Consider the following 17,877-nt stretch of genomic DNA (forward strand, 5'->3'; position numbering starts at 1 on the left):
AAATTACATTGCTTTTATCAGAACTATTTATTAGCAAATGTTAATGACTTCGTTTCGTAGTGGACATTTACGGTCAGGGACACACCTTCTGAAATAAAAAATCCCATTTTAAAAGCTGTTTATTAAAAAAAAGTTGGCTCTAAACATACTTTTGAACTATTAAAGAATTTATATCAATAAAAAATAACATTTATTTCTACATTTTTTTACGATATATAGTATAAGAGTATGAATGTTGAACAGGCGGTCTAGGGACATGTCATCTTTGTTGTTTTTTTACTATTCCGGAGTCAATAAGTTATCAATATGCTATGGTTAAAGAACAGGATTTAAATGAGCACACAATATACTAACCAATAAGTAAAACAGAATTAATCAAACAAAGTAATTGCAGTATTTTATAAATATCGTATTTTTAATACAATATCAAATAATGTCTCTTATTCAATAATACAAATAATCAAAATTAAAATGACATTGAAATACATAATTACGTATGAACTAAAATTATTCAATTAATTATGTTAAATCTAACACTGAAACAGTTAATTCATGCTTCAACTTCACCATTTCTTCGAGTACCTTTAATACTTTGATAAAGACTCTATTAACCACAGAAAGTCGCGAGATTTAAATCTGGCCGAGTAAATCACGGGATTTCGCCGAGTTGCCAATCTCTTGTATTATATGTCTCTGTCAATATTAACTTACCTGCAACTTGTAAATTATTTTTAGGTTATAAAATACACTTCTATTATAATTTTATTCAATAATATATGTTTAAAAGTCACTTAAATGTGTTAATATTGATATTTGAAGAGTTATTCGGTAATTACATGAGTTATTCGGATAATAACACTGTAATTCGGTAATTCGAGGTACCGTCTTATCAATCCCTCTAAAAAATAAACTGTTTCTTTGCTTAAAAATGTTGAATATAATTTAACGTACTGACTGTACAAAAAGTTACTTGCAAAGATCAAACACTTTTTTTAAAAAGTTGCTGGGACAAGAAAACACGTTTTTATTGAAAAACGCCCATATATAATTATATACTGAATAAACAATTTTAACAAACGACGAACTGCAGTCACAGAACATTTTTATAGTCGTTGAGTAGACTAACAAGATAAAAACATATCTCAATATAACGTTTAAAACCTGTCAGTTATAATGCTTAAGAAAAAGGAAAACATTGAATGCAAAACAAGTACCTTATCTGGATAAAGTAGAGTTAAACTTGCGCTCCATATGTAACTGCACATTGATTATTGCCCTTTGTTGTTTGTCCCTACAGGTATATTTTTATTTTTATTTTTACTATCTGCACTTTTAACATGCTTAATAAACCTAACGTTTTGAAATTTATGTATCAGAAGCTAAATTATACAAAGGTGAGACAACAGTTATTTATTATTGCTAAAGGAAAATAAAACTGGTAAAGTAAACAGTTAAAAATGAATTGTTGAACAATGCGAAAATCATCAGACCGACGTCACAAGTTGTATTTAATCACGAATGTCGGAAAGAATTTTATATTCAGAATACAGATATAATTTTCATCATTGTTGTTTTAAAAATAATTGTAAAAATGGGTGTTAAGAAGATAAAAGAATATATTGTAAAAGGTAAACAACATTTCTTATTATGGAACGCCTGAATAACACTTCAATTTTATATTTAGAAAAGCATTGGTAAAATGTGTTTTTCATTTGAATTGAATTGAGCGATATTGTTATGCATTATCGTTATTTGAAATGAATAAAACATTAAAATAAATACAGCCAAAGAAAAGTGAACCAGAAAATATACAGCACTTGCAACTTACTGTTTTGGCATCAATCTTTGCATGGTCATCAATCAGTCAAATCCCCATTTAACTTGGGTTACCAAATAATCCGCCAGACTTATAGTAAAAGTTTTTGACTGAACAGACAGATGTAGGACAGATCCACTTTTGGGATGGACAAACTTTTCTATGTCACATGATAAACTAATACAAATAACAGAATCTTAATTAGTTTCACTTAATTAAAATGGAGGATTGATAAATATGAAACTTCCAAGTACAAATGATCAACATTTTTTTTATTAATTATTCAGCAAAGTATTAAGAATTTAAAAAGAATAGAAATATACAGATCTATGTATATGTTACAGTAAATAGGTGAAATTAGGAATTACATGTAATTACTAAAATTTAGGAATTACAGGTAATTCCCGATGCACTTAGTTAATACAAGTAATTCCTGAAACGGCCCAGTTATTACCAGTAATTACTAACTTTAAAATGAGTTTTTACACCTATTTACTGACTGCTAAAACAATGTTTTATTATGGTCAGATGATCAAAAGTTATGGTAATACTAACTAGATGATCAGTAAGTAGTCTTAGAATATTGAATGGTTGATTTGTATTCAAAATATCTTGAATAATTATGGACTTTCAAATATTTGGTTAAATCTGAGTAACTTTAGTTTTAATCCAAAATGGTTAAAGTTGAGTATTATACAGATAATTTTTGACCAATTTCAGCAGACATGGAAATCAGAAATGGAAAAATCCAGTTCTATAATTAGCTGAGAAACAAGGTTGATGAGTTGTGCACTTGCGAGTGAATATTTGGACCTCATTGAATACGTATTCATGTCACCTTCAATTCAACCCCTAGCTGAAGATGGGTTATCGATGTATTAAGCTATTAAAATTGTAAGGGTTTTGCAGAACAAACAGTCTCGACTACTTTTGCTATTAATCGCAGGCTCAACAAAAATGAGGAAAAAATATTAAAATTTTCCTCTAGATACTATCTTTAACTAGTACTATAAGAAACTTCTGTCAAAATTGGGTAAAAATCCAGGATGGTTTATAAAATCTAATGTTTTAAAAACTTAAACTTCAGAGTGTATGCAATGTTAACTGGGAAAAAACTAGTCCATTTATCCTGATTATAAGTGATATAGGAAAAAAAGGATTTTTTTTACAAGCTTTACTTTCGGATATTATCTTATGATCATAAACATTTAGCTTCTGTCCAAGTTTGATAGAAATCCAAGATATTTGGAGAAAGTTATTTTAAAGTTTTAAACCACAGTGCATGATTGAGATTTTAGTTTAACAAAATTATGAAAATCAATTTTGGATTGATATCATTGTCTTGCATGCATACATTTACAGAATTTCAAGACATATAAAACAACCATTTTCCAGTTTCAATTCACAAACAGTAAAGAGAATGCACTTTTGATGTGCCTTATATTCCTACATCCTCAAGTAAGCTCCCTTAAAATCCCTACCCCTTTACTTTCTTATTTTGAATCTTGAGTTATGTTTTTAATTTTAAAACAAAAAATCAAGTTAGTAAATAGCTGTAAAAATGACAAAAAAAATCAGTAATTACCAGTAATCACTGAAACAACTAGTAAATACAGGTAATTACTAAATTGTCTAGTAATTACAGGTATTAACTGAAATGTTTAGTAATTACGTGTAATTCCTAATTTCACCTATTTACTGTAACATATATATATAAAACTAAATTTAAATATAATAATAAGAGGAATGGTCTGTCATTTTCGAATCTATTTAAGTTATATCTTTTAAAACTCTGAGAATTCTATTTTTTTATGATCATTATTATTTTATTATTTTCTGAAAATGTTCTGGAAAATAAAATGAAATGATCATTAATTGCAAATTTTGGAGTATTATTTTCAATATTTTTAAGTTTATCAAACCAGGGGTTAATCTTCAAATCCTATATAAAAAAAACTTATGCTGAGGCCATCAAGATAACAAATTACTAATGAAATTGCAGCATTTTCTTTTAAAAAAAAATGTAATTTTGAACAATGAAGACAACATTATACATGTTATAGTATATTTTTTCTAATATCAAATGAGAAATAACTAATCCTAAACTATGAAAAGTACCCTAATCCAATGGTGATCAATAATTTACATTCAAATAAAGAAATGATTGCATACTTATTCAACAAAAACAACAGCTGATGCATATTTGTCCTTCATTTATTCACATTTAATTATTTATTGAAAGGCATTTATAATGACTGATAGCAATTGATGTTGCATTATTTTTGATATAAACGAAGAAATATTTCCATTGTTATCCAATCGAACATTAAATTTAGTATCATTTCCCTAAATTTAAACATTTAATTTTAAAAACAACCAATTCTGATGTATGAAAAGGGCTGAAATTAAATGATGATTCATTAACTATTTCTATCAAAATTAAGATATTATTGCATTTATATTCAACAGGAACTTAATTTTTTTAGGCATTATTTTACTAACAATATTAAAATTCTTATGAAAAATCATATCTTGAAGCCTTTGAAATAACTAGTAACAAATAACATTGCATTATTATTGTCAAAATAGGAGATATAGGTAATTTTAAACATTGCCAACAACATTATAGTGTATTTTCTCTAATACTCTTTTACTTTTATGAAAAATACATTGGCCTAAACTATAAAAAGTACAAACATCCAATGGCAGTCAATAATTTCCATTCAAATAGATTGCATTCTTATTGAACAAAAACAAAAGTTTATGCAAATTTATTCTTTCATTTATTCACATTTTATTCCAAGTTACTTTTCCAAAGGCATTTATAATGACGGAATTAGCAATTTACATTGCATTATTCATGTTATTTCTGATAGAAGAAATATTTCCATTGTTAAGCAATCAAACATTAGCATGTTTGTACATGTATCTTTTCCCTGAAATTCAAAATATTTTATGAAATACAACCAATCCTGATCTTTAAAAGGTACTAACATCAAATGCTGATTCATTATTTCTATCAAAATGAAGGTACTATTGCGTTCCTATTCAACACAAACAAAAGTTTAAGGGCATACGATACAGTTTTGATCCAATTTTGAAATCTTGCTGACAATTTGCATATTCTGTCGGCTATTTTTTGCCTGATTAAATCAAATATGTTATAAAAAATATACCTTCATTTGCTACTTTTTGAGTAAAACGAGGTCCAAAAGTTATATATTTGCTCAAAATTTGAATGTGTGGACATATTTTTCCTTTCGACAGAAATACATAACTTTTTTGTTAGAAAAGATAAACACAAGCTGCTTTTTGTTGAATTATTTGTAAACTCTGTTTTATATAAATGTCCTTTGAATTTGTGCAATTTATTTTTCAAATAACTCTTATTTATCAAATGTACACGACTTTTGTAAAAAAAACGACATTTTTTTATGCATTATACTTTTTTAACAAAACAAGAGAAATTGGTAATTTTAAACAATGAGAAACAACGTTTTAGTATATATTCTCTGATATTCTTTTACTTTTCTGAAAAGCAACAAATTCTAAACTATAAAAAGTACAAACATCCAAAGGGCGGTCAATAGTTTGCATTCAAAGAAAGAATGATTGCATTCTTATTCAACAAAAACAAAACTTTTTTGCATATCTACATGCCATGCATGCATCTACAACAACAGCCAGGTTGGACTTTTTTTTCCACCGGCCCACCGTGGGCAGCCAAACCAGTGCCCAATCCAGCTAAAATCTCTTTTTTTTTTGTAAAGATATTTATTATAAATACTCATCTGCTTTTTTCAATTGATTGCACTTGCAAGTCTTTTGATTAAACAAAAGAAATTGCATGCCCACAAGCTTGACATTTTGCCCAACCAATTCCCACTCGAACTGTAGACGAGTAGAAAAGCAAAATCCACCTGAGATGTAGGAATCTACATGCATCCTTTATTTATTCATATTTTAAATTCATTCAAAATTCCTTATCGAAAGGCATTTAAAATGAACGATTGTCAGGGGCGTAGCTACCCGGAGGCACGACAACACGTGCATCTACGTCGTTTTCACACAAAAAAATACAGAAGAGAGAAATGAGTTGGTCAATCGGAATTAGACAGCGTGATGGATGTATTATCTAAGACTATTATGATTAGGATATTTGTTTAAAGTTTGGAGACTGTTAGTGTTGTTGTCTTTTTCGTCTATCCTGGATATTAGTTTGACAACCTAGATACAAGTGTTGATGAAGCTGTTCATCCAAAAAAAGATCGTAGCTCCGCAGTTGCGTGCACATTGATTCGGCATGCAAAAAAGAAATGGCAAAATAAATTTGTTTTATTGAATATTAAAGGAAACACCTATGTTGTCATTTTTAGCTCACCGGGCCCGAAGTGCCAAGTGAGCTTTTCTCATCACTTGGCGTCCGTCGTCCGTCGTCCGACGTCCGGCGTTAACTTTTACAAAAATCTTCTCCTCTGAAACTACTGGGCCAAATTAAACCAAACTTGGCCACAATCATCATTGATGTATCTAGTTTAAAATTTGTGTTTTGTTACCCGGCCAACCAACCAAGATGGCCGTCGTCATCCGTTAATTTTTACAAAAATCTTCTCTGGAATGCAGGGATAAAGTTGACCAAACTTGGCCACAATCATCATTAGGGTTTCTAGGTTAAACAAGAGACCGATGACCCGTCCCGCCAACCAAGATGACAACCATGGCTAAAAATAGAACGTAAGGGTAAAATTTAGGTTTTGGCTTATATCTCCGAAACAAAAGCATTTAAAGAAAATCTGACATGGGGTCAAAATAAACTTGTTCAATCAATTAGTGATTTCTATAACCATTGACTTTTCATTGGCACGCTAGTTCATGTAGTTATAAAATGTTGTTTCACTAGTATATGATCTTTTATGATCTCATAAATATATATAGATCTACAAAAATGCTACTAAATAAGATCTTCAAAAGAGCAAACATTACTGATACATGTAGCATGGATAGCAATAAAAAAAAAAAAATGAATATCTTAATTGCCAGGATTTTAGCAGCTTTGGGATTCAGGCTCTTTAGAGCATGATGTTTGTTTTATTTTTTACATTAATGAATTCATTTAAAGTGTTTATCAAATTACATGTATTTTCGAGATCATGAAGATACAGAAGATTTGCCATAAAGATTAAGGCTGTATTTTAATAATGCTATTCCTTTGTAATCGACTTAATAATATTTCTTTCCCGTACTAAATCAAATAAGATACTGGCTACAGTTACATTCAAATGTAACAATAATAAAAAAAGTTATTGTTACATTGGCGACTTATTATTGCAGGAGTGCAGGGTTGGGTAAGGAATCAATGAATTATGAATGTAACAATAATACTTCAAGTGTCTACAGATATAACATGTATGTGTTATTGTTACTTTAGATTTATTAAACTTAAACTTTCTATATTTTTTATATGTTTGTTTTATAACTACACTTCATAAACTCACTTGTATTTTGTTAATCATTTAGGAAATATGTAGCCTTTGACAAGGCAACAGAACAGATTACAGATCTCTTAAAATAGAATATGTCTCATGGCAGACAAGAAATTACAGAAATATTAAATGTCTTATAAAAAATATAGCTATGACAGAAGGTTCCACTATTATTTCTTCAGACAAGATTACGAACACGTTAGAGATGTTCATATACCAACAGGACCAGAATGGTCAAGTAAAAACAGAGACAGATGAAGTGTTTCATAATGGTCAAGTAAAAACAGAGACAGATGAAGTGTTTCATAATGGTCAAGTAAAAACAGAGAAAGATGAAGTGTGTTGTAGTGGAAATGTAAAGGGATCAATTAGTATATCTTCTGACCAGATTGCAGACAGGTTAGAGACGTACAACAGTAGAGACGGAAGTACAGAAACAGTTATTTCTCTTGATTCTAGTTCTCATACAGGTAATTCAGGCAGTTTGCACAATCAGACTATACCAAATTCCAGTGAAAAACCTTTTGAATGTGGGGTCTGTGGTAAAGGGTATATTAGTAGTTATTACTTGACTGGACACATGCTTAAACATACAGGTGATAGACCCTTTCCATGTGAGGTGTGTGGTAAAGGGTTTCGTATGAGTAGAGACTTAAAGAGACACAAGGTAATACACACGGGTGAAAAACCGTATAAGTGTGATATATGTGGTAAAGGGTTTAGTGATAAAGGATATGTATTTCATCATAGGAGATCAGTTCATGGTGGAATCACCTATAAATGTGATATGTGTAGTCAAGAGCTGTGTAGTAAATCTAGCCTACAACGTCACTTATTAACACATACAAGTGATAAACCTCACGAGTGTGATGTGTGTGGTACATGTTTCAGTCAGAAACTGGGATTACAGAGACACATGCGAGTTCACGTTGGTGATAAAATTCATAAGTGTAATGTCTGTGGGAAACGCTTTAGTTATGGCCAGGGTTTGAGAAGACACACGAAGATACACACTGGCGAAAAACCCTTTTCCTGTGATGTATGTGGAAAAGGATTTATTCAAGCTATTCAATTACAAAATCACAAGAGAAAAAACGCAGCCGAAATCGTTGATGATAAAATTCACAAGTGTAATGTCTGTGGGAAACGCTTTAGTTATGGCCAGGGTTTGAGAAGACATCTGAAGATTCACACTGGCGAAAAACCCTTTTCCTGTGATCTATGTGGAAAAGGATTTATTCAAGCTATTCAATTACAAAATCACAAGAGAAAGCACGCAGTCAAAATCGTTGATGATAAAATTCACAAGTGTAATGTCTGTGGGAAACGCTTTAGTTATGCCCAGGGTTTGAGAATACACATGAAGATACACACTGGCGAAAAACCCTTTTCCTGTGATGTATGTGGAAAAGGATTTATTCAAGCTATTCAATTACAAAATCACAAGAGAAAGCACGCAGCCAAAATCGTTGATGATAAAATTTACAAGTGTAATGTTTGCGGGAAACATTTTAGTTATGCCCCGGGTTTGAGAAGACACATGAAGATACACACTGGCGAAAAACCCTTTTCCTGTGATGTATGTGGTAAAGGATTTATTCAAGCTATTCAACTAAAAAATCACAAGAAAAAGCACCAAGAAGATAACAGTAATGAACAAATTTCTGTAATGACTGTGGAAAAAAGTTAATTCTACGTTTTATCTTATAAATTCACAAATTGGAACATACCTTGAAGATTTTCCTCACTGTATTGTTGTTGTAAAGGGTTTATGTATCTAATAAACATTTAAAAGCACACAAGGGTAATAAACTAATACACCATTTACATGTATGTTTTCTGGAGATCACTGATTTAAGGCAACTGGCATAATCATCAGGTGGCAGTCAGCCTTATTGTTTTGTACTATTCATACACATATATATATACAATGTAGTAGTATCTCCATGTCCATGATACAAATATATCTTACTTCACTGTCAGACAATCAGAATGTAGATACACTGTATATTCTAGCATAAGCTGTAGTGCGCTATTAAAAGACTTTAATATTTTGTATTTAAGGTGGTATGGGAGTCTAAAATAAAAATGATAAAATTTGTTCATACTTTGCCAAAACCTAGTATCTATTAATACATGTAAAATATGTTGAAAAATATAATAAAAATGATAGGTCACCGTGCATTGTCTCAAGCGACAGGACGTGACAAAATTACATATTTTGTATTGATTATACAGGAAAAAACACCATTTTCTGATGAGAAACTAAACAAAATGATAGAACTGTTAAATACTTAAGGAAAAGAGAGCTTTCAGACACTGCTTTGAGATTATCAAAAGAAAATATAGGGGACTACGTATGTTTTTTTCTGGCTAAAATACAAAATAGGAAAATTTCATGTAGAGTTCTTCAAAAAATGCACTGTTTAGAGTTACCTCCCCTTAAAATGCCAATTTTTTTTTTTTTTTAAAACAACCTTTAATAATCAACATTTGCAGAAATATTAATATTTATAAGCTATATTCTTATGAATTGGTTCATTTTAATGGAAATTCACATTAAATATCTACATTCCTGCATCAAATTTTGCTATTTGGTAGAAAATCTGGACCTTTGGTTCTCTGTTTTTTACAATCCAAGATGAAGGATGATGACACCTATACCACCTTAAATATTTGAACATTGTTGATTTGTATGGAAGTTTTTTCAAAACAGAAATTGTAATGTGATAGTGTTTTTTCATCAACATAATTATGTATGCAATCATGGTTATAAAAGTTATCAAAGGTACCAGGATTATAGTTTAGTACGCCAGATGCGCGTTTCGTCTACATAAGACTCATCAGTGACGCTCAAATCAAAAATATTTATAAACCCAAACAACTACAAAGTTATAATAGCCTGAAACTAATAAGATTTAGTTTCACATGTTTCAGATAAAAATATCTGAAATAGTGTGTTTTTTTCATATTTTGTTGAACCTGCGACTTTTGTCGCAGAAAGCTCGACATATGGATAGTCATGATAGTGATCCGGCGGCGGTGATGTTACCTTACTTTTTAAAAGCTTTATATTTTAGAAGGTTGAAGACACCTGGATGCTTCACACTTGATATATAGATTCATTATGTTTCGAAGATTCCGCCTGTCACATTTTCATTGTCCTTGACCATGTTGACCTCATTTTCATGGTTCAGTGACTACTTGAATAAAGTTAAGATTTTTTGTAATGTTAATTTCTCCCTTAATTATTATGAGTAATAGGATAACTATATTTGGTTTGTGCGTACCTTGCAACGTCTTGCATTGGTCTTCGTGCTCGTCTGACTTTCATGGATCAGTAAACAAGGTTAAACATATTTCAGATACTATAAGCAATTGATTTAGTTTATTTTGTGTATGGGATGATTATAAGGTGTACATATCTAACTGGCATGTGTCCTCTGACCTTGCCCTTATTTTGATGGTTCGGTGGTCAAAATTATGTTTTGGTCTGTTTTTCTAATACACTATAATAATTGTTCATTCGTAAGAACTACTATTACAGTACTAGATCAGCACAATTGCCACATTTGATTAACTTCATTTCTACACAAGTAATAAAAAGTAAAATCACAAAAATACTGAACTTAGAGGAAAATCAATTCGTAAAGTCCATAATCACATGGCAAAATCAAATAACAAAACGCATAAAAAACGAATGGACAAGAACTGGCATGTTCCTGACTTGGTACAGGAATTTTCAAATGTAGAAAATGTGACCGGTTTTGGCGAGTATTATGTTTTTAAAAAAAGGAAACAATTGAGTGATCGCTGGTATACTAGTAATCGAATCTATAAAACTAGATGAAAGTTGACCACCTTCCTTTTTCCCAGGACTTGGCGTCAGTTGTCTTTTGTTTGTAGTCCCTTGCATTTCTCAATATATTGTCGTCTTTAACAACATTTTACCATTTTACTACAAATGTATTACAATTGGGGTATTTAGTTATAGAAGTATGTCCAGCGGCCCCGTTTGCAAACCAACATGGTCGCCAAAACAGAGAAAGAGGTAAAATACAATTTATGTTATTTGCCCTGAAAATCGCCATTGATAAAGAAAATCAGACAGAACAGACATGTACAGAACATGAAGAATGTTGAACTCTATTTAGATATAATAAGATGTTATAAGAGTGCCAACGTGACAACCTTCCGTCCAAGTCAAAGTAAACCATTGTCGGGCGAAGAACGGTCTTCAACACTGAGCCTTGTCTCATTCCGAACAGCAAGCTATAAAATTATTAGTTTTAAATCATTTAAACGGAGAAAAAAACAATGGTATACACAATAAAAGAAAAAAGAGAAACAATTTACAACCACATCAGCAAACGACAACTTCTGATCATCAGGTTCCTGACTAAGAACAGTAGCAAACCAATGCAGCGGGTTTTAACGTTTCACTAAGTACCAACATTCGCCCTTACCTGAAACAGTATTGTAACATCAAAACATATAAAGACTCGCCATTAAATTACAATTGAAATGGCTTTACTCAATCAAAAGACATATTAACACACTGAACGAATATACATATGTTTATGAACTATGGCACAATGTAAATACAAAATAAATAAAATAAAGGTGAGATTTTAAAAAAATTCAAAAAGACAACCATAACCTTAAACAAAATTCCAGCAAATACAACTATGAACACGAGTAAATGTAAATAATTCTGTTGTAAGGTATACAGCAATGGAGAACAGAAATATTTTTTTTACAAAATAAATAATAATTATATTGTTCATAATAGACAAAAAATTACTGAAAATTTATAAGTCATACTTGTCGATACACTTTAACGCCGAAACTTAAATGTATGTTGTCCAGGAGAAAAATTAAAGATGTGGTCTATTCAAATCAAAACTGTCAGAAGACCTTTTTTTCGCGAGTAGTATTGACATTAAAAGAGCGGCGGAAAATATCAGGGGCACATTCAAATTCATAGATCAAAAATAAACTGACAACGCCATGGCCAACAAAAAAGAAAAAAGACATCTGTGAAACGCATATTTCAAAACTGTCAACTAACAAGTGATGGCGTCCGTAAAATTTACGAAGGAATTATATTAATTTCAACCTTTGGAACTCTTTCTAACTAGCAGCAACTCTCTACCAAGGAATTCATGATAGGAAATACAAACATGGAAATATCGTACCAATTAGGAGATATATAACCTGAATTCCGGCGCTCCTGGAATGTTGCTACATAAAAATGGAAAATTCACAAAAACGAAGCTGGAATCATCTCTTTTGTTATAAAGTTTTGTTTTCAAACGACCCTCATTGTCAATTTCGAGATTTATAGAAGTTAACATATGAGGCAGCTCAACTATATATGTTGTATCTTTTATCTCTAGTTTGATTGGATAGATGCTTTCAACATAATCACCATTTTTTTTAATTAGAGAGGAAACACCACTTATATAACGAAAAGTAAAGTCAAAGGATAGTGCTTATACTTCTTTTGTTTCTTCCTAAGAAGTCCTGTCTGAAGTCGGCCTCATAAGAATAAAGGAATCAGTTTGCAATTAGCTTGGCACGATTAAATCCCATTCGAATTTGTTAAAACATGTCCTTGAACTCCAAACGTCACCTATATTATGTTGTCAATCAAGAAATCTACTTCTTGTTAATGTCATGATCAGTTTCACATAATTGTTTTGTTTGAATCAGAGCTATTCTTTACAAGGTATGATGTATTCCTCCCTTAGACAAGATACTTGAATCAACGATGGCCATTCTTTTTTATGAAACAAAGCAATGTTAGCTCTTTGAATTTGTCTTAAAGTATGAAATGGGGAATTATTGTGTAAAGTAGAAATGTTTTAATACTATTGCAATTCGAAAGAGTCTTAGATTGCCTGTATTCTAAAAGATCTTTATGTATCCGTATCGGATTCACACCGGCTCTAGAATAGGCAGTCTCACAATATCTTTTAAAACTGGCTTTGATTGATGATAACATAGATGTTAATAATTTAGGTAGAGGTTTTGTGGAGCACTTGTAAGACTCAGCTGTATACCGTTGTGTGAAAGGACACTGACTAGCATGTAGTTTAGGTATCCAAAATAGTGATGGTAGATACAGTTCTTTATCTTTTGTTGGAAACAAAGGAACAAAGAACAGACCTATATCTATCCAGGATTTCCTCTTGGGTAATTGTCGTGGGGGTATATGTTGTGTTTCCAACTGAATTATCAAGACCTAATTCATTTATATTCGAGTTGTAATGAGTTTTTCACACAAAAACGATGCTGCGCGGGGCTTTATTTGTGTATAGGGACAAACACATATTTGTAATGGAGGTAGGCGAAGTGTATTGCAAAATTTGGGTCTTTAAAGATTGACGTAGCGTGGTTGTAGATAAGATTTTTTTTCAAATATAGTTTTTGTGACTAATTTCTTAAAAAGTATACTGTAAATTCAGAAATTATTGCGTGCATTTATTATTGCGATTTTGTCATTTTACACTTGAATGCGATTTTAATTTTTACGATTTTGAGAAAAGTCATGCTTAATTCCGTTAAAATATAACAAAATGCGAGTTTTAATTATTGCGTTTACAACTCAGTCGCATTATTCGCAATAATAAAAACCTCGCAATAATTTCTGAATTTACAGTAATAAAAGTAAAAATAATCAAGAAGACACGATCCACATTTTATTATACCTGATGAAATCGTCAGACTTGCCTTAAAGAGTTTCCCTTAATTAATGACGATGCTGACAAATTTATAGCGCTTTTGATTTACATTTAAAAAATTACAAATATACAGAAAGGTAGAAATTTGAAATCGCAAAAATGATCAAAAAGACACGATCTACAATAAGGTATAATGAGGAAATGTTTTGACGACTCCTTAATTTTTTTTACCCTTGAATGACGATTTTCCCGATTTTGTTTGCGTGTTACCTTTGCCAGGCATCATAAAATTATAAAAGCTAGACAGAAACTTAAATAATCAAAAATTATTAGTTATACAAGATCTACTGTTATCTCATTTCCTTTTTATCTTATATTCTTTGACCAATTTGACAGGGTTGTCTTTCATGAAATAAGGTAACCACAAACGTATTTATAAAGCATTTACCTTTTGAAGAGAGAAATTAATATAGACCCGTCAAATCAATGATCGAATTGCAATTTCTGCTTTATGCCAATTGATCACAATATCAACGCTTTTACATTTTTTCAATGTGATAGATATTTTGTTATCATCTTGTGAGCATCTTTTGACAACTGCTTAAAATCTGTATAAATTTTCCATTCGTGTCTGTGATAAAACTCACGAAACGTACGTCCAACTGAAGCTTTTCAATCTTTGATATGTTGTTACTGATGACAAGAAGGAGGTCAACTTCGATGCTGACGATTTTCACTTTCACGGCCGTTCTTGATGTAAAAAAAGAAGATGTGGTATGATTGCCAATGAGACAACTATCTACAAAAGACCAAACTGACACAGACATTAACATCTATAGGTCACCGTACGGCCTTTAACAATGAGCAAAGCCTATACCGCATAGTCAGCTATAAAAGGCCCCGATAAGACAATGTAAAACAATTCAAACGAGAAAACTAATGGCCTCATTTATGTAAAAATGAACGAAAAACAAATATGTAACACATAAACAAACGACAACCACTGAATTACAGGCTCCTGACTTGGGATAGGCACATACATAAATAATGTGCCGGGGTTAAACATGTAAGCGTTATCTCAACCCTCCCCAAACCTGGGACAGCGGTATAACAGTACAACATAAGAACAAAAACAGGCTGAACTCATCAGATGGATAAACATATAAGTGGACGTGGCCGGGAACTTATGCATCCCGACACAAATAAACACAATGAACAGATCTGAGAGTACTCGCAGTTATCTGACAGCTAGTTCAAAGCCACTAACAACTAATAAAAATATCATGCGTCTAAGACTAAACTATCAATCCGTACATATCCAACATCCAATGTATTTAGTGTAAAGACGTCATAAACAGCCAGAGAAAACCTTGTGCAATGCCAAGTTACAGGTATCGACATATTGAAGATCCATGAATATGTATATGCATATAACGTACTAGTAATATTTAGTTAGTTTTTAATTTACTGATAACAAAATCAATATGTATACCAATAAAAACAATATTCAATGATCTTATTACAGTGTTACTAAGGCATTTCTACCTCAGGCATAGATTACCTTAGCTGTATTTAGCAAACTTTTATGAACTTTTGTCCTCAATGCTCTTCAACTTCGTACTTTATTTGGCCTTTCAACTTTTTTAGATTCGAGCGGCGTCACCAATGAGTCTTTTGTAGACGAAACGCGCGTCTGGCGTAAACACAAAATTTAGTCTTGGTATCTTTGAAGAGTTAATTGAATATGTAACCTTTTAGAATAAGTTTATTTAAAGGAGCGAGAAGTTTACATGGATTATTTCTAAATTTCCGGGCACGGTTAACAGCATTTTCGTTAAAATGAGGATGTGCTATCCCGTTTGAAATAAGTTTTCTGAAGGAACGACCAAATCTTTATTTCTATGCAAAAATTTAGTAAAGGTTTTAAGTAATTTATGGTAACGATATCCCTGGTTTAATAATTTACCAGTTATACATAGGTTGCGTTCGTCAAAATCAAAAAAGGCACAACAGACACGGGCATAGTTGTGAAATATAAACACCGTAAGATGGTGTCAAAGGAACATCACCATCTAAAAATGGAAAATTAACAATAGGGAACGAAAAATCGTCTCTTTTGTCGTAAATTTTAGTGTGGAGTTTCCCGTTTAAAGCCGAAATATCTAAATCCAAGAAAGGACAGTTATTACCGAATAAATTTGATTTATTTAAAGCAAATTCCTTGGGGTAATTTTCAGCAGTATATTGTGAAAATTCTTGATTATTTAACGAAAAATCTATCATCTCATCACACCTCCAGTAAGTATATCTAGCATATTTACCTTTCTCATTAGAGAAGATTTCTTTAAATGAGTTGCAGCAAATATCTCTACATTCAGCTTTACCAAACGACCATTTAATTAAATAGGAAAACTTGTGTTCAATAAGATAGTGTGGAAGTGTAGTGTAAAGAGTAGAAAAATGAAAACTATAAACAGAATCAAAAGGACAATCAAAAGCCCGTAATTTATCTAAAACATCAAAATAATGTTTTACACTCCAAAAATGGTTTATACCACAATGTTCATATATTTTACTACAATAGTTTATGATAAGCTCTTTAATAGTAGTTAATAAACTAATTAAGAGCACTGACAGACTAGTTGTAGAACACTTACTAGAGGTCGAGATGATACGATATTTAAATGGTTTTTTGTGTAGTTTAGGTAGCCAATACATAGTAGGGGCCTTCAAATGTTCAGAAGAAGCCTCAAGCTTTGATGTGGTTGTGATATACTTGTTTACTATATGACTCTCTGTGGAGTGGATGGACTTGAATGTAGTTGAATTTAGAATTTCATTTTTAAGATCGTCCGTGTAGTAGTTACGTCATACTACCAACACATTGTTAGCTGCTTTGTCGGCCGGTACAAACATAAACGTTCGTTTTGGAGTTCTCAAAAGATTGAAATATGTTTCCAAACGTGTCCCTGCTTTAACCAAAGCTTTCCAAATATTGATATGTTGTTAACGGCGACAAAAATGATATCAAGATATACATTAATAATTGTTGAATGTCACTTTTACAGTTCAGGAGTTAAAGTATGGTACTGGTGATTTTAAAAAATGCCAGCTAAAAAATCCGGTTTGCTGTCACTTTGACAGCTTCTTGTTTTATCTTTATTGGTATACCAAGTTTTGGAAAACGACACTTGTCCGCCTGATTTCAGTTTGTTTACAAAATTGTTTGAGCATTTGAATTGAATTTAGAACTAATGTACACATCCATACACGGAACTCGTGACTGAAGTACATGTTTGTTGCTAAGCAACATGGGTATATTCTTTTTTAGTTGAAATAATATAGTTTATTTAACAAAATTGTTGTATTATGCATTAACCAGAGGAAGCTAAGTTTTATGAAGCTGTTTCACTTGATAAAATCGGCAATCCTTCTAACTATACAAATCCTTGATAAAATAGAATTTGGTCATTTTTTATTTAAATTTGTTAAAATTTACACAGAGTTCTGTCCCTTAATTTAGTTCAGTTGTGAAATTCTAAATAAATTATGAAGTGAGACTTGCTTTTTTATTGTGTAATATCTGTTGCACTTTGATTACTGATTTCCAACAATACACATCTTCATTTACCAGAACTTTCTTTTGTTTTACACCAGGTGCTTTATGTCATCAGGTCATCAGACGCAGCAGAAAAGTCAGTACGACATAATTAAGAAGATAAAAAGTTATTATTTACAGGTTAAAATACTGTCTTAAACACTGGATCAAACCGAGCAATAAAGTTAAAAAACCCAAAGTAACTTTAATGTATTTAGCAAACAGGTATTCCAATATATTGTCTTTATTTAAATGAAGATGTTGTATTACTACCAATGAGCCAACTCTTCACAA

General features: G+C 31.3%; 1 protein-coding gene across 2 annotated transcripts; it reads left to right on the forward strand.

Annotated features, from left to right (window-relative positions):
- Window positions 1-1,257: 1,257 nt before the first annotated feature.
- On the forward strand, window positions 1,258-9,126 carry LOC134686856 (zinc finger protein 235-like). 2 transcript variants are annotated; one of them, XM_063546670.1, is made up of 2 exons: window positions 1,258-1,297; window positions 7,334-9,126. In XM_063546670.1, the coding sequence occupies exon 2, from the start codon at window positions 7,451-7,453 to the stop codon at window positions 8,987-8,989; it is 1,539 nt and encodes a 512-aa protein (XP_063402740.1). In that variant the 5' UTR covers window positions 1,258-1,297; window positions 7,334-7,450; the 3' UTR covers window positions 8,990-9,126. The 2 variants fall into 2 exon arrangements, with proteins under 2 accessions (XP_063402740.1, XP_063402741.1); XM_063546671.1 differs by lacking the exon at window positions 1,258-1,297 and adding an exon at window positions 1,307-1,394.
- Window positions 9,127-17,877: the final 8,751 nt, after the last annotated feature.

This window comes from Mytilus trossulus, chromosome 10, assembly GCF_036588685.1.
Source record: "Mytilus trossulus isolate FHL-02 chromosome 10, PNRI_Mtr1.1.1.hap1, whole genome shotgun sequence".
In the NCBI taxonomy this organism is placed as follows: domain Eukaryota; kingdom Metazoa; phylum Mollusca; class Bivalvia; order Mytilida; family Mytilidae; genus Mytilus; species Mytilus trossulus.

Coding starts and splice junctions, on each gene's coding strand:
- LOC134686856 (XM_063546670.1), top strand. CDS start 7,451: ATGACAGAAGGTTCCACTATTATTTCTTCAGACAAGATTACGAACACG.